This window comes from Chaetomium fimeti (genome assembly GCF_033439085.1).
Source record: "Chaetomium fimeti strain CBS 168.71 chromosome Unknown B0H64scaffold_13, whole genome shotgun sequence".
NCBI classification, from domain to species: Eukaryota; Fungi; Ascomycota; class Sordariomycetes; order Sordariales; family Chaetomiaceae; genus Chaetomium; species Chaetomium fimeti.
The window spans coordinates 271,339-297,487 of NW_026944341.1; the positions used below are offsets into that span (position 1 = coordinate 271,339).

At 56.1% G+C, this 26,149-nt stretch overlaps 9 protein-coding genes across 9 annotated transcripts; 3 read left to right on the plus strand and 6 right to left on the minus strand.

Moving 5' to 3' along the window:
* Positions 1-535: 535 nt before the first annotated feature.
* On the minus strand, positions 536-3,470 carry B0H64DRAFT_332006 (P-loop containing nucleoside triphosphate hydrolase protein; the record flags this gene model as incomplete). Its single annotated transcript, XM_062801030.1, has 3 exons — positions 536-1,058; positions 1,165-2,597; positions 3,150-3,470. The coding sequence occupies 3 exons, from the start codon at positions 3,468-3,470 to the stop codon at positions 536-538; spliced, it is 2,277 nt and encodes a 758-aa protein (XP_062653970.1).
* An 809-nt stretch (positions 3,471-4,279) lies between these two features.
* B0H64DRAFT_412401 (uncharacterized protein) lies at positions 4,280-6,202 on the minus strand. Its single transcript, XM_062804925.1, has 5 exons — positions 5,388-6,202; positions 5,227-5,308; positions 5,057-5,147; positions 4,741-4,976; positions 4,280-4,636 (listed from the first exon to the last, which is right to left on the minus strand). Exons 1-5 carry the CDS (start codon positions 5,718-5,720, stop codon positions 4,488-4,490), a joined length of 891 nt encoding a protein of 296 aa, XP_062653971.1. The 5' UTR covers positions 5,721-6,202; the 3' UTR covers positions 4,280-4,487.
* A 973-nt stretch (positions 6,203-7,175) lies between these two features.
* On the minus strand, positions 7,176-8,470 carry B0H64DRAFT_421009 (uncharacterized protein; the record flags this gene model as incomplete). Its single annotated transcript, XM_062805502.1, has 7 exons — positions 7,176-7,321; positions 7,395-7,630; positions 7,714-7,804; positions 7,835-7,838; positions 7,883-7,960; positions 8,055-8,375; positions 8,456-8,470. 7 exons carry the CDS (start codon positions 8,468-8,470, stop codon positions 7,176-7,178), a joined length of 891 nt encoding a protein of 296 aa, XP_062653972.1.
* A 93-nt stretch (positions 8,471-8,563) lies between these two features.
* On the minus strand, positions 8,564-10,740 carry B0H64DRAFT_412418 (major facilitator superfamily domain-containing protein). Its single transcript, XM_062804926.1, has 3 exons — positions 10,399-10,740; positions 10,296-10,320; positions 8,564-10,228 (listed from the first exon to the last, which is right to left on the minus strand). Exons 1-3 carry the CDS (start codon positions 10,558-10,560, stop codon positions 8,790-8,792), a joined length of 1,626 nt encoding a protein of 541 aa, XP_062653973.1. The 5' UTR covers positions 10,561-10,740; the 3' UTR covers positions 8,564-8,789.
* A 941-nt stretch (positions 10,741-11,681) lies between these two features.
* On the plus strand, positions 11,682-13,421 carry B0H64DRAFT_421011 (amidase signature domain-containing protein; the record flags this gene model as incomplete). Its single annotated transcript, XM_062805503.1, has 2 exons — positions 11,682-11,959; positions 12,014-13,421. The coding sequence occupies 2 exons, from the start codon at positions 11,682-11,684 to the stop codon at positions 13,419-13,421; spliced, it is 1,686 nt and encodes a 561-aa protein (XP_062653974.1).
* Positions 13,422-13,454: 33 nt separating this feature from the next.
* B0H64DRAFT_452496 (beta-lactamase/transpeptidase-like protein) lies at positions 13,455-15,322 on the minus strand (the record flags this gene model as incomplete). The annotated part of the gene is made up of 3 exons (XM_062807203.1): positions 13,455-14,323; positions 14,390-14,734; positions 14,780-15,322. 3 exons carry the CDS (start codon positions 15,320-15,322, stop codon positions 13,910-13,912), a joined length of 1,302 nt encoding a protein of 433 aa, XP_062653975.1. The 3' UTR covers positions 13,455-13,909.
* Positions 15,323-16,212: 890 nt separating this feature from the next.
* B0H64DRAFT_59197 (uncharacterized protein) lies at positions 16,213-18,133 on the minus strand. Its single transcript, XM_062808479.1, has one exon. It carries the CDS (start codon positions 17,798-17,800, stop codon positions 16,286-16,288), a length of 1,515 nt encoding a protein of 504 aa, XP_062653976.1. The 5' UTR covers positions 17,801-18,133; the 3' UTR covers positions 16,213-16,285.
* Positions 18,134-23,433: 5,300 nt separating this feature from the next.
* Positions 23,434-24,072, plus strand: B0H64DRAFT_378669 (uncharacterized protein; the record flags this gene model as incomplete). Its single annotated transcript, XM_062802600.1, has 3 exons — positions 23,434-23,807; positions 23,865-24,006; positions 24,046-24,072. The coding sequence occupies 3 exons, from the start codon at positions 23,434-23,436 to the stop codon at positions 24,070-24,072; spliced, it is 543 nt and encodes a 180-aa protein (XP_062653977.1).
* Positions 24,073-24,317: 245 nt separating this feature from the next.
* Positions 24,318-26,056, plus strand: B0H64DRAFT_412426 (uncharacterized protein). Its single transcript, XM_062804927.1, has one exon. The coding sequence runs from the start codon at positions 24,400-24,402 to the stop codon at positions 25,882-25,884; it is 1,485 nt and encodes a 494-aa protein (XP_062653978.1). The 5' UTR covers positions 24,318-24,399; the 3' UTR covers positions 25,885-26,056.
* Positions 26,057-26,149: the final 93 nt, after the last annotated feature.

The window sequence follows — 26,149 nt, forward strand, 5'->3', positions numbered from 1 at the left end:
CAAGCTTGAGCGTTTCGTGCCGTCAGCTATCTCGACCAGAACATGACCAACTCATCAAAATCATTCTCAGTTAGGTCTTTGTCGTCTTTCTTGTCTGGCTTCCCTTCAATTTTCAGCAGCCGCCGTCTCGTGGAAGCAGCAGAACGAAACAACTGCGTGGCTTCGTCCTCGCACCCGGCCGAGAACAGGGCCCTCGCTTTAAGGAACGAGGTGCGGGCGATCTCGGGAGCATACTTGTCCGCATCAACGCTCCAGACCTTAAGCGCCTGTCCAATGAACCCTTGAGCCTCGTCCAGGAGCCCCTTCCGGATACAGTGCTGCGCCATCTTGTGACACACGTCTGCCGTCCGGTGGTGATGGTTTCGAATGGTAGACTGGTACTGCTTTAGGGCCCGGCTGTGCAGGCCCTCGCTCTCCTGAATCCTTCCCTGCGAGAACCGCACGTTCCCAAGCGCATGGAGAAACCTCCCGGTCCTGTGAAAGTCAGCGCCGTTTTCTTTTCTGCTTCCTGCTTACCCGCAATCGGAAAGGGAAGTTAGATAGGCCCGGATCCGCGCGCGCACCTGAAGCTGTGGCTGTCCATGTACCCGTAGAGCTCCTCGCGGTCTGCTAGGCCCAGCTCTAGGATCTCGGAGGCACGATCCCAGCTACCCTGGAGCCAGTACGCCAATCCGAGGTTCACGAGCGCGAGGGAGCGCTTGTCCTTGGTGTATCCGGGGATCTTCTCGTACTCGCGCGCCGACGTTGCAAATGACTCCTCGGCCTTCTTATACTCGCCAGCCATCATCCACACGATGCCCATCTGATTGTAGGACCTGGCGAGCCTCTCGTCGACGGCCCCGGTCTCGGCCGCCGCGTCCAGCCGGATTTCGAAGAAGCGCTCCGTGTGCAACCGGCACGACGCGGCATCGTTGGTCTCGTTTGCCACCGCCCCGAGTGCGTAGCGGATATCGGATTCGAGATCCCGCGTATCGATGGTGGTGATCCCCTGGCATAGTTCCAGCGCCAGCTCGAGGACCGGCAGCTGCACGCGCGATTCGCCTCGTTCATGTTGATACCTAGACGAGTAGTCTTCTTGTCAGCCACCTCCCCCGGTTTACGTGTTTTATGTGAAGCAAAGTCAAGTAAAGGCTGCTTTGAGGCGCGCCCGAGAAAGTCGCTTACCACCCTGCGCGGTTGAGAAGAGTTGCGAACGCCATGTCTGACCCATCGTCCCCAGGCTCCAGGTAGCACAGGTACATGTCACTCAAACTCGTAACGTGCTGATACAGTTTCTCGGACAGTTCCCACAAGGTGACGTCGTGCCCGCCGACCGCCGTGGCGGGCCATGCGGCCGAGACGATGGCGACGGCGTTGGCAAAAACATGTTTGCGGCGCGCGGGCTCCATCTTGGCGCGCACAACGTCCTGGGTAACGCGATGGACCCAGTACTCGGCCAGCTCCTTGTTGTGCCGGATGAGCGACGAGCCTATCAGCTGCTTGCGCGCGGCGAAGAAGGCGCCGCGTTTCGTGGGAAATTCGGGTATCAGATGGTCGATAGCAGCTACCTCGTGCGTCAGCATAGATTCTTGGATGCAGTCCGGGTCGAGGAACGACGAGATCTCGAGAACTGCCCTAGCCGATGCGGAGAGCTTCTCGATGGTCCACACGGTCGACAGGCTGCCCCGTGCCGAGGCCCGGAGTGGCTGCAGCACCGTCCCGTGCACGTCGGCCGCCTCCTCGGCGTCGTTGTACAACTCGAGGAACTCGGTGTACGACAGGAACTCGAGCCGGATGATGCCCGCCATCTGCGCCAGAGCAAGGGGAAGACCGCCGAGTCTCGCGCCGATCCGGCGCGCTTCGTCGAGGTGGCCGTCAATGCCCGTGATGCTCTGGACAAAGTCGCCTGCCTCCTCGGTGCCAAAGGATCGGATATCGATCTCGGTGGTCTGGGGTGAGAAGCTGGTCTTGGCCAGCGGACTCCGGCTGGTGATGAGGACGGCGCCGCTGGCGGTGATGTCCCGGTAGGGGGCGAGAATGTCCGGCTCATCCGCATTGTCGAAAATGACCAACCAGGAGGTGGGGACCCGCACGGCATCACCGGCTTCGTAATCGATCTTGAAGGGGTTGCACAGCCACTCGAGAGCGAGTCCCCTGTTGATCACTTTGTCGTCTGGCTCGTTGGGGTCTTGAATCCCGAGCCGCACAGCGATCTGGGCGAGGTCGGCCTCTAGCTTGGACGTATCCTCTGCCCGGATCAGGAAGATGGCGTCGAAGCGGTCCCTGCGGCTGTAGGCGTACTCGATCGCCGTCTCGGTCTTCCCGAGCCCGCCCATGCCGCACAAAAGCCCGACCCGGATACGTTCAGGTTGGGAGGATACCAAGAGATCGCCAGAGGGGAGGAGGCATTCGTCGAGATGCGTCAAGATGTCCTGTCTTCCGAAAAAGTTCTTGTTCCTAACCAGAGTCTCCATCATGAAGCAGGGGATCCTGGGGTCGGCTTGCTTGGTGGAGAAGTTGTCTAGGAGGGATTGCATCTCTTGCCGGCTGCTTGATCCGGCATTGACGTACGTAGACGTGTATGGTCCTGAGTGAGTGGATGCTAGAGCTGCCGGTGGCTGTCTTGAGAGCGCTGTACAAGTCAGAGTCAGCGGTGTGCGTGTTTGATCCAAGAGCGCCCCAAGGAGCCCGCCCGCCCGACGCACCTTGCCTGACTTCCTCAATGTGTAAGCTCCCAATCGAGAACCCCGAACTTGCGCTGTTGGCTCGATGGACTTTATCCACCATTTGGAATGTCAGTACTAGAACCTGGAGCTCGGATTGCCTCTGACATGCGGCTTGAGGCGGTTGTCAAAAATGCGCGCCGTGGGTGCCAGTGCTTACCACGAGAGAGATGACTTTCGAGGTTATTCGGCGCTGATTTGATCACCGAGGAGAGCCAGGTCCTGAACTGCTCGATCGGCTGTCCGTCTGGTTCGCTCATGGATGGGAGCTGCAGGTGGTCAAGGTCCGCCCCGAGGCATTGTTCGGTGCGGGTTGCGATGGCACAGAGGCTTTCATCGACAATCTGCAAATGTTTGAGCGGCGCAGAGGTCAGTACGGTATCCTTAGGTATGTTCTCATCTAAGCAAGGCTGGCTTAATCATAAGAGAAAGGGCTGCCCGGCTCACGATCATCTTCTTGGTCTTGGATCTCCGCAGAGCCCCGGATTGCCGGATTCTGGTGACCTTTTGCTCAAACACGGAGAGAATGTCGACTCTCAGGTTTGTTCTGTTGAACCGACCGGCCAGGTCGGCCAACATATGGCTGCTCTCCTTGAGCCTCGTGAGGCATTTGTTGCTAAGAGACCCTGCCGCGTCCTCAAGCTTCATGATGCCGACAAGTCTCTCGCCGAATGCGCGGTTGCCGACTCCCTCGAGAAGATGCGGCGTCCCAAGGAAGACAACACCGCTAATAGAGACGAGGAGGTGTGAGTACCTGTCATAGTGCATATTGGCAACGCATATCGCCTGCCGGTTCTCATCGTTATTCTCTGACAGTGGCAGAGGACGGGGTTGCGGCTGTCCAGTGAGCCCATGCGATGAGGCGCAATTACCTGCTTCAATATAGCTCCCCCCAAACCATGGCAGATAAACAGCAGAGGCTGTGGTGCCTGTAGTTTCCGTTGCTGGCCGTCAGCGGCTGGCTCATGCGGTGGACTCGCTGAACCGCCCAGCAGGTACCGTACTTACACCTAGCTCGGCCACGAAGGCCTGGAGCACCTTGAGTAGGCTTGGACCTTCCTCCACAACATGCTGCCAAGTGAATTGGTCATCGTAGGGGATGTAGTGCTCGTATCCAACCAGAGTGACGCCCTGCTCGAGCTCTCCGAGAAACTCTGCCCACGGTGTTGCCGAACAGATTGGCCATGCATCACTTCGCAGTGTCCCAACACCAGGAATGAGAATGAGACTTGCGGTCCCGCATCAGTAACCCCGTGCTGTGAGGTAGGTTGGGATAAGGAATCCCCAATCTTCCAACGTGCTGAGCGGGGAGTGCGGGAAACTTACCAGACATTCTGGCCTCCCTCTTTAACCACCCGGAGCCGTCGAAGATAGGATTGGGGTGTCCCGGTAGGCTGTTCGGGATTCATGGCGCCAAAGATTACAGATCAGACTGCGGCCTACAATAGCGAAGCAAGAAACTAGAGAGTAGAGACAGAAACCTCTTGTTTTTGAAGTTTCATCGCCCAGATCCGGCACAGCTGGGCCTGAACTTAACACTGTGGCGCTCCGGAATTTGATGGGTGAGCATGGGCTGCGGGGTTGGGCTGCTCTGCAGTGGTTTCGATTCGGCAGGCCAGTTACACAGATCACAATAAGTATGTCGCGCATATCAGACCGGCCAGATTGGATCCAGTACTGTACAAGCCCATCCAAGCATAAATACCACTGACTGCAATCATTTAAACTTCCGACACTACGGTACCTAAGCTAAGACCCAGGTGTAACAGATGAAAACAGACGAAATCAGTGTGTCCGCTGCGAAAATACGTTGCCCTCCACCCTGGGGTATTCCTCGAGCGGCGCGTAGAAGACGAAAAATCTCGAGTCAATGCTCTCCCGTGGGTGCTCGCTGGCCTTGACGCGCGGGTTACAGAAGCTTCCGTGCGGCACCGCTTATATCAATCCAGCCAACCATTAGCGTTGTCCGTCTTTAGACTTGGCCCAGTTGTCGAAACTCGAGGCAGAGTCAAGGTGTTCACCTACGGTATTTACTTACCTTGAGGTTTGGCTGGGGACGATTCCCCGCTCTTGAAGATGAGCACCTCGTCAACCGTCTGGTCAGGCAAGTAGTACCATTTGTACCTGTGGCTGTAGTGAACTTGCAAGTTCTCGGTCGCCCATTCTGTGTACACAATGTCGCCGGGCATTAAGTCGACTTCGCGGTTCACCGTGCGTGCGTCACAGATGGCCAGAGGCCAGTCGTTCAGGGGCCCCCGAAGTGGGTGCCAGGTGCTGTATCCTCTAGGTTAGTCCTATGCTCTCTGCACGTCCAACGGTCCCCATCATGACTGGCGGGATGTGGCAGTACTTGCTTGATCAACTTCCAGCCACCCGCGATGATCTCGTCAGCTTTGTCAGGATACATGACCCTCAGCATCCTCTCTCCTTCTTCTATCGTAAAGTCTGTGGTTATTGGGCGGATTGTCAACGCTCATACTCGCCCCCGGTGTGAATGTGCGGGGGGTCGGCTCCGTTTTCTCACCAATATGTGCCATTGTGGTAGGCTGGTCGTGGTCGTAATCGTCTCCAGTCGAGACCGGAAACCCTGCATGTCGACGGCGAACCTTCGACGGGAACGAGTTGGAATCTTTGTTCGATGTAATATTTTACAACCTCCTAAGAATCGCTCCCAGGGTAACTCACTGAAAAGTCGAGCGCAACAACGTGTCGAGCACTCAAGTGCTGTTTGAGCTTCCGGCACATCGCAGGTAACAGGACATGGGCAATCTTGTGGGCGTCCGCAAAGTCCTCGTACGAGAGCGGAGAGTCGAAGGGCATCACCTCAAACCCGCAAGTCTCGAGCTCGAGATCGGGCCTATCTCTCATACTGTCCACCTGGATCAGGTGTGTCTCGGAGAGGACGTTGGACTGCTCAAGGCCATCCCCAGGAGGAAACCGAAGGCTGTATGGTTTGACTGTCTCGTAGGTTGGAGATGATTGAAGGAAGTACATGGGGGCATGTACAGAGGCGCTCATGTTAGCACCGGCCACCCAGTTGGTGGATGGTAGGTGGGCGTGGCAATGCTTGTTGTTTCTCCCATGCAGAGTGGCCGATAACAGACCTCTTAGCTGTTGTTTGCCGGTAGCTTGCGGGCCGCCGATATGTGCACCTAGCCTAGGTGGGTTTGCTGCTCGTTCTTCCAGTAGAGTTCCAGTCAACGAACGCCTACCGGAATCATAATATAACACGCTCTGCAACTAGTTTAACAAGGCCAAGCACATGCGCGTCCTTGCGACCCTTCAAAGCGTCTTACCTTGATCGGCGGCGTACTGAGCTGGTTACTTGGAGCAGAGCCGCCAACACCGGATCCCGGTCCGGAGAGGGTACTGTCGGCTTCCAAAAGGGGGTGTGCGGCATGTTGGCGTGGTGGAAGGGAAATCCCATCCCGCATTTCACGTTGCACATAATAATAAGTCATTGGCTCAAAACGGCCCACGAGATATTCGTTAACATGCTCTCACACGCCTTGCATGTACTTCGCCTCACTGTAGCGCATCCCCCACCATCGATGATTCGATATCACCACGATGGCTGCATTCGTGGGCGTGGGGTTGCACTTGTTGCCTACCCACGTTGCTCGACTCATGCATACCCACCATACCCTCCTCTGAAAGATCACGAATCATCTGTCGACGATATGGTCATCAGGACAGTCACCATGCACAAGGAGCCTTGCAACCCTCCTGCGAGTGCGGGGAACGTCTTCAGTGCGACGTTCGCTTTGCGGCATTTGAGAGCCTCAACTCACGGAGCCAGGCATGCGTCACGCCCACCTACAACAGGCAGGATCTATATTTTGTCCATTCCAAGCCCTCGTACTCGACAGACATACTACTATATCGTTCCAAGAAGACTTGCCGCGTTGACCAAATTCTTCCGTAAGTCACTCAAGATCTGTCAATGTCGCTCCTGACTCCTCAGTTCTCGCTAACGTCAGCTTTGTTGCACCCGACTTCAGCTCACTGCGCGTTATATTAGAAGTCGGCATGGAGCGGGTCGCCCGATCCAGCAAACCTGCAAAGGTCCAGCCCTGGAAGGAACATTGGCTTGCAATGGGCAAGACCAGCGAGTCGGCTGCCCCTGGAGGTACCCGGCATGGCTTTGCCAAGGGTCAGATTGTCATTATGGATGGGAATGCCAATGGTCATTCCCTTGACCTCATCAAGCAGGATGGCGCGGAAGCGAAGTGAATGAAGTAACCGAGGACTAAAAGGTTTGGGGGGCTGTGGGACTGTAGGGAGAGATTGTCTACCTAGGTTTGGAGAATACGAGGTAGGAAAGATAGGTAGCCAGGGTGGCAGGGATCGGCTTCTATTAGCAATCAAGTTTGGTCGAACCTTTTAACTACGTGTTTTGAGATCTCTTAGTTACGCCATCGCCGGTCCCCTTCAGCCCTGGCTGACCTTCTTCTCCGCTCTGACTGCGGTCTGTCAATCTTTTGCACCATACAGGTGCCCAACCTCTGGCGGAAGCTCTGACGCCTTGGTGAAGAACACGATAACTCTACAGTCAACGCTTTCACGCAACGGAGCGTTAGGCGAAGCCCTTGGGTTGGCGAATGCGACGTGTGGGCAAGCTGTACCCGGTATTTTAGCTTCGTGTCCAAACCCAGCCCCGTCAACGGATGTCAGAAGTTGCCGGGGGCTTACCAGCGTAGAGTCCCTTCTCCGAGTCCACGCTCTTGAACAACAGTATTTCGTCAGGCTGTTGCTCTGGGAAGAACCACCATTCCTGGCCCGTGGCGTGATGAACCAGCACATCTTCGGAGATCCAGTCTCTGTACACAACATCCGCGGGTACGCCGTCATGTTCCGCGTCGAACGTGCGACTGTCACAGACGGCCAACGGCCAGTCAACTACTGCATCTTTGAGTGGTTTCCAGACACTGGAAACGGGTCAAGGTAAATAGCAAGTCCGTTAGTGGCATTTACATTGGATTGTGATCTCTGGCGTAGAAAGAAGACTGACTTGACGATGGCCCAACCTTCAGAGATTACCTCGTCTGCTCGAGGGCCGTATAGCGTCTTGATCATCTGGACTGCGATATCTGGGGTGAAGTCTGCCGAAGGAAGTCAGCTTCCAGTTATACTAGCCTGATTAGGCGGAGAAAGAAGGAGGTGATCTGCTACTTGCCGACGTGAGCCATGCTCGCAGGTTGTGCGTGTTCAAAGTCGACACCCGTGGAGGTCGGAAAGTTGGCATCTCTACGCCGGATCTGATTTACCGCTCAGTTAGTTGGGTGCGAGGGTAGGGGGCGGCAGTGGCCGCCACTGGCGACTGTCTTAGGTACTCGCCGAAAAGTCAATAACACGGGTGTGGCGAGCGCCAGCAACGCCCGCCTTGACCGCCTCTGCGACCTCGGCACAATAAACATCTTTGACCTTCAGGGGCTCTTCAAAGTCGGTGTATTTCATCGAGGTAGAGAACGGGGCCAAGCAGAACCCGCGGCACTCGAGGGAGATTTTCTTGTCATGTAGCCGGGCGTTTCGGACGTTGACCAACTGCATGTGGCCTTCGATATTGGACTGAGCGAGGCCCTCCGGCGGCGGTAACCGCAACCCATAAGGCTTCACTTTCTCATAGAGATTAATCCGGGCTAAGAAGCCCAACTCAGCGAGTACCTCGTCCTGCTCGGAGTGGGAGAGCACCTAGTCAATAACATGCTTGATTGCTCAAGTATAAAAGGACTGACACGAGGTATCAACCTTACCCGGTGCTGTGTCATGATCCCATGAGGCGTCTTGGACGGAGTGTGCCAAAGAAGCGCAAAGCATTTATTCGTGAGATGAGAAAAGAGTGCGCAGTCCGAGTTTTAACTGGTGTACAGAGATGAACGCGGGGAATCAACCAAATTTCCCCTCTGCTATTTGTGCCCACGTGCGCATGCAGTGAACCTGCGTGTCTAGCAGCGCCAGGGTCCCCAACCCCCATCCGTGTCTTCCTTTTCCGACCAACCTGACATGGTTGGAAAGAAACTGACTTACGATCCAGCTCCACTCCGCATTCGTCCAACGCCATCTCGGTGTGATTCTTAGAAGGCACTCTCATCGCCTGGCAAGGTTGTTGTGAAGCTTGTTTTGCCTCATGACCAGGCTGCAGGCCATTGAGATCGCGCTTATGATTAGAATAGCGATGAAGACAAAACGTAGGGATTCCATGTAGCCATCCTGAACAGCGGTACGCGTCGGCGGATCAAGCTCCCAGATGGCGTCCAAGTTCCTCCGGATACGTTCAGTGAGTTCATCAATATCTTCTCCGTCGCCCAATCGTCGATGGAGACCCCGGATGAGAGTGTTTTGGAAAACCGCTGAAGCGACGGTGATGCCAGTAGAGGATCCGATAGCCCGGAAAGTAAACGATGCGGAAGTGACAACGGCGTGTTCGGAATGCTCCACTGAACTAATAAGCGCAAGCATAGTCGTCACAAGCATAGCCCCGAACCCCAGTCCCATCATGCCAAGGTATAGAAAGGGGCACCAGGAAGGTGTCTGCCCGTCTAGCGTCGTAGCCAGAGCCGAAGCAGCAACGAGAAAGACGTGAGCAGCGGCTGAGAGGTAGACGTAGTTACCCGTAGCCTTAATCAACAAGCCGGTCCCATACGCACCGATGGCAGTCCCTATGCTCTGCGGAATGAATCGGAGGCTGGCGTGAGTGGGATCGCTCCCCCGAACCTGAAGGTAGATGGGGATGTAGTACATGGTCGCAAAGGCAGCCATGTGAGCGAAGAAGTAGGTAAGACAACCAGACCAGACGGTGCGATGCAGCAGAAGACCGAGGGGAATGATCGGCTGCGCAGCATAGCGAAGTTCAATGTACAAGAACAGCGCGAAGAGGATGACGGCCAGGGCCATGGTCGACCAAACAAGCGGGTGGCTCCACGCCACCTGGTTGCCTCCGGCGTTGAGACCAACCAGCAACAGGACGATGGCGAGAACGAGTGTGACGGAGCCGGCATAGTCCAGCCGGCGCCCATGATCTTCCTTGGCCGGGCGTGACGGGATGTCTGGGACCACAGCGCAGAGTACGACGCCGAGGACAACAATCGGGAGCTGGACTAGGAAAGCCATTTTCCAGCCAAACCATTTGTTGAACAGACCACCCACAAGCCCGCCAAGCCCAGTGCCACAGCCCATCGCTATGTTGTTAATGCCCTGGACCACACCGCGTCTCCGCAGCGGCACCAGGTCGGCGCCGACAAATGTGGAGGTCGCAGTCGTTGCGCCTCCCCCAGCCCCGGCAACAGCGCGGCCGAGTATGAACACCCATTCCCGAGTTGCCAGCCCGCAAAGCAGGGTACCAATGCCGAAGACAATGCCAGCCACAATCAGGCCCCGGCGGCGCCCGTAAATATCGGTCCATCTTCCAGCCAAGGGTTGTGTGGCGGCAGTCCCAACCAAGTAAGCGGTACCAAACCAGGAAAGGTTGTTGAACGATGAAAAGGAGGTTGAGATGACGGCGGTGAGAGTAGCGACGATGGTTGAGTCTGTCAGGGGATGAACAAAGCCGTTAGCACCCGTCCCTACACAGGTGGTTGAACCTCGTAACCTCACCGAGAGCTGTCAAGACGACAATGATCTATCGTCGGTGCGGCAGAGGATCAAAAGCCGTCAGTCAACGCACATCAGAGCACGTCGTGGTGGGGAGAGTCCATACCCAAATGCTCCCAAACACCACGGCGAGGCGGGCGCTGCTTAGGTCGTTAGCGTCGGGTTCAGCGGTGCGGGGTTCCTGCGCGTTGTGCGTTCCTCCGAGGAGGGGTGTTTGCTCGGTATCGTGGACACGTTCATGTTGCCGAGCTTGCGGGGTGTCATTCATCTTTGTTGCCGTGTCACAGACAAGTGGGCGGAAAAAAGGCAGCACTTAGTAAACCGAAAAGCTCTGGTAGTCCCACAAATGTGATTGTTTGTGGGAAGCGGTCCAGGGGGCGTTCAAATTTCCCTGGAACGTCCAGGGCCACGGAAGGCAAGGGTAGACTGGTAGGTAGTACAAGGTGGCTGGGCAGCAACTAATTCTTTTGGGGGGCACAGCTGCCTGATGGAAATTGGGCGGTTGGGTGTCACGCACTGTATGTCTCATGTACATTCCAGGTACTATTCCGGGCTCATACGGTATTTCACAAAGCAAGGTACTCGCATTGGATGGTCGGGAAGAGTTGTCACAACGCCCACTCGATCACTGTCACTCCGCAATAATGAATGGCCAGAGCCCAGATTAGAACTTTTTGCTTGGAACCACATTCACTGTTTTGGACGCAACGGACGGGCTGGCCATATAGGCCCCGAATTGGGCTCTGAAGGTTCCTATACAAATTCTCAGACAAAGTGTGACATCCTACGGTACGTGTATGGTACGGTACGTACAGCACATGTACTACAATGGAAGGTACATCCAACCTCCCTTGAACACTTGTCTGACCCTCGCTTCCAGCAAGTCCGCTCAGTTGAATACGATTCCGCGAGTAATATTTCGTTGCAACTTCAAGTTCGACGCGACGACGCCGTCCGACATCAAGAGTCCTCCTTTGTCATCACAAAACAATCCATTCGCTGGGGCGATTTCCCATCACTGCCATCCGCCAACAGCTCTCTACCAGGAACCGCGTTTTATGCGCATCTAAATGGCCATGATCCGCTGCTGCGTCGGCTCTATCGTGGACATATTGCGACCTCTGCGTCCTTCACGACAATTAATGGCCGGCATGTCCCTGTCGGCCGCTGACAACGATATTGCTTTCGTCCGCGGCCCGGTCAAATATGCTGCCCTCGGAGCCATCCCTGTATGCAGCTCTCTCACCACCACACATGAAAGCTTGCTGATTGCCCTCATAGTTCGAGCCCGGCGCAGTCGACCCTGCGCCGCATTCTCTCATTACCGTGGTCGCCGCCGAGGAAGGAGTACCCGTCAGTCCACAATGGCTCGATGAGTACCTTGCCACAATGGAGGACAGCTGCGGTGTATACCGAAGAGACCACTTCCTGGACGGCCTCATCCTGGTCGATTTCAAGTATGCGCAGTCTGCTATTGCTTCAGACCTTGGCAGGCATCTGGAGGCACTTGGTGCCAAGTGGTTAGATGTTCCTAGTGACAAAGACCTCGCTGATCGGCTTCCGCCGGGGCCATATCTGTACCTGGATAGAGCGCTAAAGCCCGTCCACCGGCTCTACGACGATGTGCAAGGAGCATTTCTCACGGCTCTAAAGCCCAAAACGACTTGGTGAGTCCTCTGTAGAGCTCTATACCCTAGAGTGCTAAGCTCATGCCGCCCCAGGCACGACGCGGACCCCTTTTCGCAGCTGCGAGCCGCCGGCACGTCCTATGACTGCCTCAGTGTTGCTGTGCCTGCAAGATCGCCTGAAAGCTTGAGCCAATCTCCCCAACGGCTGCGCGTAGTGGTTAAAGACCTGTACCGCATCAAGGGCCTGAGGACCTCGCTCAACAACAGAGCCTACTACGACATTAGCAAGCCTTCTGATTCGACCGCCGCCGTGATCGGATCACTGGCCCGCGACGGCGCACATATTCTGGGCCTGACCAAGCTGAGCTCCATGATCGCACGCGAAGAACCAATGGATGCGGTGGATTTCCATACCGCCTTCAATCCCCGTGGAGACGGCTATCAATCGCCTGCCGGCAGCAGTAGCGGCAGCGCTGCTGCGGTAGCTGCCTACGACTGGGTCGATTGCGGGATTGGAACCGACACCAGCGGCAGTGGGCGGCGCCCAGCCATGGTGAACGGCGTCTGGCAATTTCGCCCATCACACGATCTTGTCGATCTCCGCGGTATGGTTACCACCTACGCGCCATTCGACACACCATGCATCTTTACGAGGGAGCTCCAGCACCTCAAGATGGCCTTGAGGTCTTGGATCCCTGAGAAGGCCGTTCACAGCCAGGCAGGCCACAGGGCGGTTTCCGAGCTACCTTCCTACGAGATCGTTTACCCGCTCGACTACTTTCCCGTCGCAAACCGAGAGCAGATGGCCCTAATCGATAGTTTTCTTGGCGACGCCGCGGCCCATCTTCCTGCCACCATCAGGAAAATGTCTATCCGAGAAACCTGGAGATCAAGCCACCCCGAAGGTACCATTGACGACGTCGACGAATACCTCAGAGATGTCGTCGCCCGGACCTACTACTACGCCTTCTATCACTCTAGCGATGATTTCCGTGAGAAGTACGCTGCAGCACATGACGGCAGGGCTCCCTACGTGATTCCATTCGTACAACGCCGATGGGCAAAGGGAGCAGCAGTAACGGCCGCGCAGCACCAGGAAGCCGACGGCAGGCTGAGGGTGTATAAAAAGTGGCTGATGCAGAGTCTCTTTCACCAAGGCAGTCGACAGGACGGGCCAAAGGAAGTTCTCGTCCTACTTCCGATCAGCAACGCCGCGCCAAACTATCGCGACACACCCTCGCCCTCGCCCGAGGAACAGTCGGCCCTGGACGAGCTCTTCGTATCGCCGATCCTGGGCGCCCCTGACATCGCGGTACCCATCGGCGACGTGCCTTATGAGTCCAGAGTTACGGGGCAGACGGAGCATCTACCCGTGGTTGCCAATCTGGTGGCGGCGCCGGGGAAGGACTGGGAGCTGATGGCGGCCGTAGAGAGGATTATGGCGCTTTCGGGGAGGCCGACGGTGGTCAGGACGGGGAGGCGAATGTTTGCGCAAGGCTGATGGGCAGGTAGATAACGGCCAGCTTCCCCCTGTGAGGTAGAGACAGGCCAGGCGCAACTTCAAACCTACTTTATAGACTTTGCAGGGCATTGACCCTTTCCTGGTCTACCCCGGAGAAGCGCGACTGTCGTTGTACCCTCATAGTGAGTTGAGAAGTGCGTTAGGAGTAGGAAGAACGACCAGAAGGTGAGGAAGAAGGGAGTTCTGGGGTTCGGGGGGAGGGGAGGGAGGCCACTGCGGTATAAGTGAGCCAAGGCCAGCAAGGCCGGCAGCGAAGCTCGAGGGTCGGGCGCAGTTGGTTCGCGTCCCCGAGCCGGGAACAGGATCCTAGCGACGAACATGCGCCGCCATCGCGAACGCGCGGGGTGCGAGCTGAGGGACTTGATTAGTGAAGGGGCCGGTACCTAGGCTGGCCGGTCGAGGGCCGGGACGTGACCGGCTAGGCCCGGTGGGTTGCGTATGGTTAGTCCTGATCACGACACATGTATTTAGCGGATGCCATTGACCACCCCCCTATCGTCACGCAAGAAGGAGATCAAGAAAGTAGACCACTCCGTCAAGAGCAACCCTCGTTTCAGACACTCATCATAACTGTCCGGTAAATAACAGAACACGTCATGGTTGTAGTGTCGCAGCGGCAGTACCTGGTCGCGGCAACCATTGACCATCATCTGCAGCCCGGCCAGGTCATTCGGGTCCGAATGAACCTCGATAAAGGCAACATCGAGATTTTCTATCACATAGGTGCCGACAAAGTCGTCGAGCGTTGGCAACGGGGTTCGGGAGCCTCGGTGGCTTTCAAGCGGGGAACGGAAGTTGGTTTCGTAGCGTGAACGATAAACCGTGGCGGCCTTCCTCGCCACCTCGATGAAGTTGACCTCAGGCCGGAGCCCCGAGATAGTCTGGATGACGTTTTGGGCAATCTAGTCTGTGGCGTCGCCCAGACCGGTACCGTTGGAAAGGACTACCACGGCAGAATTGGTGTCGGGAATGAGGTAGAGATTGCAGGTGTATCCGGGGACATCCCCCTGGTGACCGTAGACAAGGAGAGACGGTGAATCGGTACCCAAGACTAGAGATACGAGGACCCTGTTGGGTGAGATTAACTCAAGCTCGGCAGGCGTGCGGTGATGACACCATCCGGCGCAGGAGTCGCCAGCCTGCGCATCCTTGGGATTCGCGATGGCACATCTGTCAAAAATGGGCGATGCGTGTCTGAGGACGGTACCTGCTCCCGATTTGTCATTGTTCAGGGTTGATAAGAGGCACGCGGACCACTTGAGCAAGTCGTCGACCGAGCTGCGGAGGCCACCCTAGCCCCCGTTCATGGAATCGGCAGACAGCTCGGTCGGCGGTACGGGGGATGGCTTGCCGTCGGCGAGAATCATGTACGGCTTGGCAACATTCTTGTCGTTGTCGTGAACGTCCCGAAACGCGGTGGTCCTCGTCATGCCCAAGAGCTCGAAGATGCGGTCATCTTGGAAATCGCCCCAGTTGGAGCAACTCGATAGGGTCTCCACGACGCGGCCAGCCAGTTCGTACAGGCCGTTGTTGTAGAGAAAGTTGCTCCGCAGATGATGCTTGGCGGGCATGGCGTTGCACACCTTGACCACGTCCTTTTTGTCGATGAGGATTCGGCCGTCGAGGCCTTGGGTGATTTCGTCCAGACTGAGCAGGCCGGTTCGGTGCGAGCAAATGTCCCGCAATGTCATTTCCGCAAACTCGGCGGGCTTCTGGGAGTGTCTGAACTCGGGAACCACGGAATGGATGGTGCTATCCCACGTAAGCTTGCCCTCCCGGACGAGCGGGCCGAGCGACGCAGCCATGAAGGCCTTGGATAAGGACGCGATGCAGTAAAGGGTGTGTTTGTCGGGTGCTTTTGCCGTCGAGACATCGAGCATACCAAAGTTATGTTCGAAAACTCATTTCCCTGGTGAATGACACCGATAGAGATACCAGGCTGGCCGGTGATGCCGCGGATTGTTTCCCAAATTTTGACCCGGTCGCGTAAGAGCCGCTGTATGTCGGTAGCGTTATACACCGGAGCAGCCGAGCCCTCCGCGGCCCGGCCTTTCGAATGACGGCGAAGCCAGAAACTCGTAGCGTTATGGGCGGTTCCGAAATTCCGGGTTGAGATTGTCTGTGATCGTCGTTGCCTGCAGCCTGGAGACGATTCTGGTGTTGTTGTAAGTTTCACTGTTGCAAGAGAGAATGCTGCCCGGGGATCATCATACACGGCGCTAAATCGTCAAGGACTATGAAGTATTTATCAACGTAGCTAGCTCTTTCCACACATATTCGGCATATATTCAGGTCACCCGAGCCACAATACTAGTGAACAAGGCCACGTGAATTTTAGTGGTTGGCCTGTTCAGTCTGCAAACCCGGAATGGCATTTGGCCATTTGTGCAAGAAAATTCCGATGGAAGGACCGGAAGGGGCAGCAGCCAGGGCGATGGCACGCCACATTCCGTGGTAAAGTAGCAAACAATCTCGCGGTAGGTAGGTAGCGAGCAAACAGTTGGTATGTACACACCGCCAGAACTCGATTGTCAGTCACCAATCCATACGAATCTTGTCATTTCGCGTCGCCACAGTATTACCTCGTATGTCGTACGTGGCCCGACTTGCAGTGTTCAACGGGAAGGTCGGTCCCATCCATTGATCTCCAGGGGGGACTTGGGTGGTTTGCCACAAGGGCCGCGGCACGGCTCCTAGCCAGGACCAGCATGTATGGTGATAGAAGGCGGGCTGGCGGGAACGGTACAGCGATGGGTTTGGCGAGGTTATGATCAACTTGTGGGATGATGTCCAAGGCCATCTCCGAGGTCCCCCTCGACAATTGTACTATGGATGTTGTTTTATCACGATCGGACACGCAATCCGTTCAAATCCTCCTCGATCTTGGCCCAAGTCCTCGGCAGCAGCATGGCCGTGATCCAGCAATTCTCTTCATGGTCTTTGCCCAGCAGCACAAAAACATTCCTGACTTGGGGCCCCTGGAACATGGATCCGGCATGGTGGAACACGATGGTGCCGGGCGGGTTGGTTCTCTCGGAGGACACGTCGCCAGGACGTATCACGGCCGGGCCAAAGTCGGCCGCGTTGAAGATGTCGGCGCGCGTCCAGTTGGTAAAGGGCACAAGCACCGCATCGGCCTCGCCGCACACCATAGACGGGTCGCTTTCCGTCTTGGGAAGCTGCCGGAGCTCGCGAAGGCAGGCGAGTACCTGACCGGGAGTGGCTTGCTCGGCTAGGTGGCGCCTGTTCTCGAGGGCGATGGGCCCAAGCGGTCCCGTAGCCACGTAGTTGGGGAGGAAGCTGCATGCGGCGACCGCCATGTTTTGGATGTACACACCCGTTTCCGCCCGCGCCAGGAGTGACGGGAGTCGGAAGCGCGCGTTGACCGCGTGAAGGACTGTGAGAGGCCGCGGCTGCGGCAGTGAAGAGGCCACGGCCCGCGCGGCCCATGCCGTGAGCACATCGCCCTCGCTGACAAACGGCTTCTCCCCGGAGGACGTGGTGAGGTCGTCTTGGGCCAGGCTTCGCAGTTTGGCCACCGTCGCCTTGGGCAGAAAGATTGTTCGCGTCTCGACGGTCGGGTTCCACAACAGGTCCGACCCAAACCGCAGTCCAAACTTGACCAGACCAAAACCTCCCAGCCGCTTCTTGCCAAGATGGAACTCCTCCTTTTCCATTTCCCCGACCACCGAGTCGGCAGCGGCGCAGATGGCGTCCTCCCGCGCACCCAAAACGGGCGGGACATCTGCCTCCCTGCCAGCCAGCACCAGGGACCAGCCGCGGAGAAGGGCCTGCTGACCCATGACGTCCATCAGGGTGTGCGGCCACGACAGGCCCACGAGCGTCGCGTCGTTGAAGGACGTGATGCGGAGCGACAGCTGGGGCACGTCGCGGTGGATAAAATCGGCAAGGGTCTCGGGCGCACCGACCGGAGCGGCAAAGCACCGGAAGCCTTCACCTGGAACGGTGTGGACGGATGGGCCGTCAGTGGCCTTGGGGAGCTGCTTGGCGATCGGGTGGTCATCGATATCGACGGCCAGCGTTTCGTGGGAGTACGACACGGCCGGCCGGTCTGCCGTAAAGGGCCGCGGAACATGGATCCCGAGCTCTCCGTCGTCGCCCAGCCTCAACCGCCCGCCCATTTTTCTCCAGTCCCCAATCTCGAGCAGCTTCGACAGCGATGCGTGCAGCTGGTTTGCATCCAGCACGTCGTTGAAGCGCAGGACCCAGGTCACCACGATGCCCCGCAGTGTTTTCGTGTCGTCCAGCATGTGCAGGGGGTAGATGTCGTCTGTCGCCACACGAGGGGGTGGGCTCCGCGCGGGAGAAGCCCCGATTAGGTGCCGGATTGCGTCCATATTATCGGTCCGTCACTTGGCTTTTGCAGTTTGCTTGGAGTGTTTGCTGATGAAAGTTGGGAGAACGTTTGGGAGCAGCGGAGTCTTCAAGGGTGCTCTCCATGGCTAGCGTGAACGCCACAGGGGTATGATCGCAGGGTTCAAGAAATTTGACAGCCGGCCGCGCCGGGCACTTTTACATCCCTGCTTTTCCCTGTTAACTCGAATTTATTCCGTACCTGAGTACATGAGGACGAGCCAGACTGGTCGGTTCTCGAGAAGCAACTCCAAGCCAGGTTTGCCGACAAGGTGGAGGAGAAAGGCGAGCTGGCTAAGCTGCCGCTTCAGGGTCGTTGGTGCAGTACGTACTAGGGGTGTGCAGCCCGCTTCGCGGGCTGGTTGATTCGGGTCGGTTTTTTAGCACGTGATTGCATTTACCGATATTTTATATACCCCTAACCCTCGAAATACCTCCTGGATTTCTGAGCTTGCAACTCCCGACTTAACTTCCGAATTTACAACTAAATTCCGAGGTTGCAACTGGCATATATACTATATAGATATGCTAGTTTCTATTTGGTATGCTAGGCTGGACCTGTGCCCTGTGCCCTGGGTTTGACCTGTGCCCTGGCTTCCAACCTGTGCCCTGGCTTCTAACCTGTAGCCTGGCTTCTAACCTGTGCCCTGCCTTCTAGGTTCGAATTCTACCCCGTGCCCTGGATCGCAACCGGTTTCCCGGCTTGTAATGCAAGTAGTCGTTAGGTTTGGTAGATAGTTATCGACTGGATTAGAAGGAAGAAAAGAATGGAAAAAAACTGGAAAATTAAAATCAGATCAGGGGTAAATTTACGGCCTGAAAGCCAAGACTTTTTGGTCCAATAATAAAACAGTAACAGCATGTACCCTGCAATTGTTAAGGGGTACCGCAAAAGTAAGCTTGCACGCTACCAAATTGTTAGTGCGGACCCCTGGAACGCACCGCAAAACGACAACGTACTACCCGTACAAAAAGTCCGTTCTCTAGTATGGTATATAGAGATTGGTAGTCGGTAGAACGGATGATGGGAATGATGGTTTCAATGGTTAGTAAATGCGACGAGAATAACCCGAAGCCGGAGGTAAACGAGGGCGACAAATTCAAAATGTTTGTCAGGGCAGGTGGGATGGAAGGTACGACGGAGGTTCAAATTCTGTCAGTTCTTCTCGGTTTTTCCGCCAAAGTTTTCAATTACCTATCTCGCCGATTAATCCATCACTTATTCCATCTTCCATCCCATCCCATCACCTGTCTTCTCGCCCGCCCCCTCCGCTCCCATTCGAACAACAACACCTCAACCGCGACACCCAACCCACCAATCCCCTCCAACCCAACCCAGACTCCTTCCCCTCCCCAGAATTCCCGCCGGCCACATACCCATCCACATCCCGAAATATCTTATTCAGCTCATCCTCGCTCGCATGCTTGGTCATGAGCGGCTGCATGCTGTTGCAGATGCGATCGAGGCGCGCCTGCGAGAAACCGCCGTGCACTCCCCCCCTTCGTAACGCCCTCTGCCTCTGTTTCTCGATATCCTTCGGGGTCGGTTTCTTTGTTAGGGGCATCGCGCTTCCTTTTCTTTCGTTCGTTTCGTATCGTGACCGCAAACGTGTGGTGTGGCTCTCTCAGGATCGGCGTGCGTGTGTGTAATTACGGCGGGTGCCGGTTGTTGCGGGGCAAGATCTTTCTCTGCTGCTGTCGGTTTCGATGAATCTTGGTCCGATCAATTGAGTTCGTGTGGGATCTGGACTGCTGTGTGTTTCTTTTGCTGTGTGGCGTATCGTGCAGGGTGAGAGAGCATTCCAAGGCCAGAAGCCCTTTATGGTGTTCTCGAGTTCCCCACCGAGGCACCTGGAACTCGGTTTATTGCTGCTTTGTCTAGGACACGGCCTACCATTCATCCATTGTCCGATGGGTTGGTTGGACAAAGAGTCGTGTTGGTAAGGAAAGTAGTGTATGGGTCGCGGTGATCTTGGAGTCATTTGGTGGCCATCCTAACATAGAGACGGGCCCAGTCTGTCTTACTATCATTTGGGCGAAGCCCATGAATCATCAATTCAGCATCACCATTCACATTGCACATTTTAGACGACCAAGATTGTTATAACAAATCAAATAAATTACGCTGAGCGATCATCTAGCAACAATATGCCTGACCACTTTCGTCAAATAACATAAGAAAACCCACCGGCTCCATAACCGCCCACCCTCAATCCCGGACGTTCCATACCTACGTACGGAATCTCCCATCGTATGTTGCGAAAATCCAGGACCAGGGCACAAGCCGTCGTACAGATACCCCCTCCTGCCTAGCAGCAACCATGTCTTACTTGGTGCCGCTCATAGCCATGGTCCACCGACTCTCCACGTCGTCCAGCTCCCGGATTTTCTCGGGGTCGGAGAGCCCCGCGTCGCGAGTGTTCCGGTTCCCAGGCGCCTTGACCTATTCGGCCTTGACCGATTTGGCCTGGACGGATTCGGCCTGCTCCGATTTGGCCTGATCCTTCCCAGAGCCTGGCGGCTTGGGGGGGTTGGTGCCGGCCGCTGCCCGGTTGCCCGGCGCATGTACGGACTTCGCCAGCTCTCTGCGTGCTAGGTCGGTAAGGCCAGAGGCTGGCGGCTTGGGGGGGTCGGGGCCGGCCGCTGCCCGGTTGCCCGGCGCATGTACGGACTTCGCCAGCTCTCTGCGTGCTAGGTCGGTAAGGCCAGAGGCTGGCGGCTTGGGGGGGTCGGGGCCGGCCGCTGCCCGGTTCCCAGGCGCATGCAGAGACTTCGCCAGCTCTCGGCGTGCTAAGTCGGTGAGGACCATGATTATTTGACTGACTCGGGTGCGGGTAATTAAGTGCAGTAGAGGCGGTTGGGATTGTCCAGAAGCTAACCGACTGAAGACCTTGACTACCTACCTATATATATATGAACAATTGCTCGGACCTTTTGTGTGAGTCATTCCATGAGGAGGACCAAGCGCTGAGATGGCGTCAAAGCACGGATGGGATGATGGCACAGGAGGGGAGAATGACGACGGATAACGTGAAGTTGAGGAGGGGAGGGAGGTATCTCATACGAGGATTGGTCGAGAAGTCCACCGCGCTCGGATATTTCAATCCTACGAGTCAATCGGACCCGTCGCCACCGGCACGGCGGAGGCCGAGACTAGAGCCTATCGGAAGGATTGGGGCGAGCCCACTATACGGTTACCGGGAGCATAGATAGACCGACTTGCCCAGCTCTTTACGGGTCAAGTCGGTTAGCCCAGAGCCTGGTGGCTTGGGAACGACAGATCTGACTGATTCAGAACGGTTTGAGCAACCATGTCTTACTTCTTGGTGGTGCTCATAGCCGCGTTCCACCAACTCTCCACGTCGTCCAGCTGCCGAACGTTCTCGGCGTCGGAGGACCCCGCGTTGCAAGTCTTCTAGTTCCCAGGCGCATGGACCGACTTGGCCGGCTCTTTGCCTGTCGGTTCGCTCAGGCCAGAGCCTGGCGCCTTGGGGGGGTTGGGGCGAGCCGCGGGACGGTTGCCGGGCGCATGGACCGACTTGGCCAACTCCTTCCGCGTCGAGTCGGTCAGCCCGGAGCCTGGCGGCTTGGGAATAACAGATCTAATCGGTTACGGGCAGACCCAGATTGTATATTAACTATGGCTGACGGTCTCGCTTCCGGCGACGCCTCCAGCACCACCGCCACGGGTTCGTATACCCCCCCGTGTCGAAGCCCGTCGCCCGGGAGGATGTCAAGGAGCGGAGGAAAAAGGAGATGGACGAGAGGGGCATGCCGGGAATGGTGACACATGCGAAGAGACGACGGACGGGGGTAGACTGAATCCCGGATGCTACATACAGAGAATCCCCCATCTCAGGCGGGGGGAGGGATGACTTGCCCTGGCGTTTCTCCATATTGTCGTATCTATCGAACCCATCCCCGTCTAATTCGCCAATTGAATTGGAATGGCATCATTCATCGCACTGACATTCTGACTGCTTTGTCAAGAGAACCAATTATTCGGTTGGGATAACATTGCGGGAGCTTTTGCTGAAAGGCCGTGCAGATATCCGCCAATAATCGAGTCGAGTGACGGCGCGACCTCGGCTAGTATTTGGACGGCGTAACTCGAATAGGCTGGCTCGGGGCTGGACAGGCCCGAATAGGCTAGCTGCACCACGTTATTCTTTCCTTAAAATAACGACAGACCCTCGGCACTTGGTCGCAACACCGACAACTTAAGGATTAATTTGAAAACAAACTGTTTGAGAGATGGCGTGGATATAGTAGGCGAAGCCAACTGACGTGAGCATTGGGTGCGGCTAACTTAGTTCCGCCTACCTGGTTGCCCCGGACAAATAAGTAGGTACATACGTACCTACTGATAGTAGAAATCAGAGGTGATATAAGATAAAACATAAGATGGGATTAAGATATTGGTACGGATATGTAGGCTTGGATCGTTTGATAAATAAAAGGAATAAGGAGAAACGCGGTTCATAAAGAATGTAGGCAGCTGGTGACCCCTATCCGGAGTTTTATAAGGTACACGTATCCTGCTAGAGTCTAGACGGCCTTCCACAAGTTGACACTGGGCAAAAATAAAATACATGGGATAGATAACTCTTTTCACGTGTGGTGAATCGGTGATCTGTGTTTGGATACCCTGCTAGTTATAAGCCCGCCCTGTGCTTGAGGTCTTGACCCTGTCCCCAAAGGCCGCCGCATGGCAACCCGGTTCCTTTAATAGTTTCACCTCGGTCTTTAAACTCTTAGCTTTGGCCAGGCGGACGGAAATGCTAACATGGTTGGTGTGAGTCTATGTATGGGCCTCTGGAGTGTGCCAACTTGAGTTCCATTGCCCGAGTTCCGTTGGGTAGGTAGCTGGCGCCTGCTCGACTACCGCCCGACTTTTGGCGAGCAGTAACGAACCGCGAGCATTTCATCGTGTGTTGGAACCACATGCTTCGCGTTGGAAGATTTTATCAACGTACCTGGATGCCGTATTACAACAAATGGTATACATCCTACGTACTTCAGCGTTATGTGTGAATGACGAGCTTGGTAGTTACGAATTCAATATGCCACACCGTCCTCATGCTCGTACCGGACATCAAAGGCTACTTCGTCAAGGACGTCTCTCGTATCCTGCTTGTATGAATTTGCGGACTGTCCACAGACTACACCTCCTATTTGTTATCAACGGAATTATCTATGTTTGGCTCCTAGCACTCACCCTAATCTTCTAACAGTCTGCCCTTGCGTGGTTACTGGAGCTATCCCAGGCTGTACCACATTCAGTGGACACAGGACACAACAGACCGAGGCATCTCGTGCACCTCAACTCTGCTTATGACGTGCTGTCACTGTATGACGTGCTGCCACCAGGTCCCTGCTCTTCCTCGCCGAGGTACCTCATATGAGGATTGGTCGAGGAGTCCGTCGCGCTCGGACATTCTAAACCACGGAGCCAACTGTACCCGCCGCCACCGCGACCGCTCGGCCCGGGCTCATTGTGAGCCGTCGGTCGTCCTTATAAGAAGGCCAGTTTCGTGCCATTTTGGTTTTCGAGTAGTTGACCGTCCGCCAGCTAATACAACCGAGCCTCAAGTTTTCGGTTTAAATACTAATAGCTATGGCCGACGGTCTCCTTCCTCGCGGCGCCTCCACCACCACCACCACGGGTTCGGCGTCTCCCCCCGTGTCGAGGCCCGTGGCCGCTCCCCGCAACCACACCACCAGTGCCGACGTCTCGCGTGCCCAAATTGGGCCATACGTCCCTGGAACCATCCCGCCGCCGCGGATCTCGCTGCGGCAACCAGAAAACGGCACGACGGGCCGGATCGTCGACAAGATCATGGCCCCACGCCGGCTCCCGCACTTCCCGCCAGGCCACACGCAAACGGTAGCGATGTACTACATCAGCTACCCAGAGCGGCCGGGGGAGCGGGAACTGGTGCCGTTCAGCGAGATCCTGCGCCATGTCTCGCCGCGGGAGCTCGAGAGGTGGTACGTAGATCACTGCCGCGCATACTGACCACGCCAGCGGCTAACAGAGACATTCAGGGAGAACGAGCTGCCGCAGAGGGCAGAGGAGGAAAAGAGGCGGAGGAAAAGGGAGATGGACGAGGGGGGCACGCCGGGGATGGTGACGCGTGCGAAGAGACGACGGACGGGGGTAGACTTGGCGAGCGAGCCCGACAAGCTGGTAAGCGGCCGCTCGTGACTACATACTTTTTGTATATAGAAGGTAGTCCCAAATAGCAGTCTTTGATTTATCTTTTGCTGCTCGGCAACCTGAAGTATTGAGCGTAGATGAATCCACCTGAACCACGGTCATGGACAAACAATTCTTCCAGTTCAGTAAACGACGACCACATGTAATATCGGCCACTGTCCAAAGTCCTGTTGTGCTAGATCTTCCAATTTATCCGAAAATACAACTGTAACACGGCATACTTACCCGCATATCGGGGAACACTGGCAGTCTATGCAAGACGGTCACCTGTCGTCAGCAAGCTTCAATGCTCAAAATACATCTGCAAGGCATGTGCTGCTGCCTTGAGCCTTGTGTGTCTTGGCTTTGGGGGCCGCCAGGGGAATGCGGGATGCCCAACGGGACAGCACCCTTATTATGATGATAATTAAGACACCCACCATCCCTTGCGCCAACCCCGTCCTCCTTTCTCTTTCCCTGGCAACGAAATCAAACACTCCAATTTCAGTCAATCCAAAACCATTGCCGGTCACAATGAACCCTATTCCTACCCCCACCCATCCAGGCCCCGCCACCACCGGTGTGGTAATCCTCCCAGGCGGCTCGCCCAAACCGCTCCGGGTCCCGACGACCCCAGTTGGGGCAACCGACTCCAACTCCATCCTGCGGGCCTCAGCCGCGTCGGAATTCCCGGACCCGACCGTCGACATCATCCTCTCCTCGTACAGCGGCACGCTCGGGGCGGAGACGTCCAACTTGAACGCAACCGAAATCTTCCCGTCGAGCGACTCCTTCGTCCGCGGCGCGATCCAGGCCTGGGGCGAGCACCTGCATCTGGAGATCCGGCCCGAGGAGGTCTGGTTCACCGTCTTGGCGCAGCTCAACTTTTATATGCATGCCAACGCGGAGGAGGTGCGGCACCTGTTTGTGAAGCACGAGGGTCAGGAGACTATTTTTGTCGAGGATGTCAGCTGGACGCTCGTGCTGCAGAGGTTTAAGGATGAAATTCAGGCGCGGGTCCAGACCGAGTGGCTGGGCGATTGGATCATGCCGGACTTTTCGACGACGACCAAGGATGACGAGATGACGGCGACTATTTTGATGATGGGCCTCATGAAGGCGTACTTCCGCTTTGATGGTGGGATTATCTGCGGTCTGCCGAGCGTCACTTTGTTGGGTGAGAAGGAGGATTGGGAGAAGTTGTTGGCCAAACTGGAGAGGTTGGCCGAGTTCGGCGAGGAGCCCACGGCGTATCAGGCGAGCCTGACGCCGATTTTCAAGCGGTTTGTCGAGAGCTTTGACGAGCCTGACTCGGAAGAGACCAGGGACTTTTGGTCCAATATTGTGTTTGCAAAGTCCTCTAATGTCTGCGGTTGGGCGCCGCTGGAGCTGTCGGGTTGGATTTCTGGCTTCTTGTTCTGGGACACTGAAGGCCAACGATTGAATGGGATTGAGGCCCGTAGAGCAGAAAAGGCTGGGCTGACGATGGATGGCGTGGACTACGTATGGCATGATATCCGGACGCTGCCGGTAGGATATGGAAAGGCGCCCTTTATTATGCATAAGTTCCGCGGCATGGAAAAGTTCCCGGCTTATGTATCCGCTGGGACGTTGGGCAAGAGGATGGTTCAGGGACCGCCGGCAGGATACGAGGCCGCGCTCGATCGGGCCGGGCAAGACACGGCCCTAGCAGCCAACGCCAGCTCTCACGGCACTCTCCGGCCGCTCTCAGCATGGATGTTATATGGACCACTCGAATCCCCCGGCGTCAGATGCGCAGACAGCTTTGACGCGGAGTTGCAAGTGATGGTCGGCAGGGTCATGGCGAACATGGATGAGGAACAGGGTCTGGAAGACGACTGGTTGTAGTGCCCGTGGAAAAGAACATTACCTAGAGGTAAGTTGGTAGCGAGTGGGATGTGGTGGACTTGACTAGCAATTTCACGAAGTTCTTTTCTCGTCAATTCTAGAGGCCTGGGACTCAGACTGGTAGTAAAAACAACAGTCGACGGGCGCATATTCACCCAAGGGCCAAAGGCAACTTCCAGAACCCAGTCAGTTTGAGGCGAGACATTACCCCCGTCCTCCGAACCACCGCCTATCTGGTTTCTACAACGCCTACTGCCACCTCTGC

Bases quoted from the DNA above. Each gene is read 5' to 3' on its own strand.
- B0H64DRAFT_412401 (XM_062804925.1), bottom strand. From the start codon at position 5,720: ATGAGCGCCTCTGTACATGCCCCCATGTACTTCCTTCAATCATCTCCA. The intron at 4,977-5,056 runs GCAAGTACTGCC...TAGAGGATACAG, and splicing joins GGTGGCTGGAAGTTGATCAA to CACCTGGCACCCACTTCGGG. The intron at 4,637-4,740 runs GTAAGTAAATAC...GATTGATATAAG, and splicing joins GTCCCCAGCCAAACCTCAAG to CGGTGCCGCACGGAAGCTTC.
- B0H64DRAFT_412418 (XM_062804926.1), bottom strand. From the start codon at position 10,560: ATGAATGACACCCCGCAAGCTCGGCAACATGAACGTGTCCACGATACC. The intron at 10,321-10,398 runs GTATGGACTCTC...CACCGACGATAG, and splicing joins TGGTGTTTGGGAGCATTTGG to ATCATTGTCGTCTTGACAGC. The intron at 10,229-10,295 runs GTGAGGTTACGA...ATCCCCTGACAG, and splicing joins TGTCGTCTTGACAGCTCTCG to ACTCAACCATCGTCGCTACT.
- B0H64DRAFT_59197 (XM_062808479.1), bottom strand. From the start codon at position 17,800: ATGGACGCAATCCGGCACCTAATCGGGGCTTCTCCCGCGCGGAGCCCA.
- B0H64DRAFT_412426 (XM_062804927.1), top strand. From the start codon at position 24,400: ATGCGGGATGCCCAACGGGACAGCACCCTTATTATGATGATAATTAAG.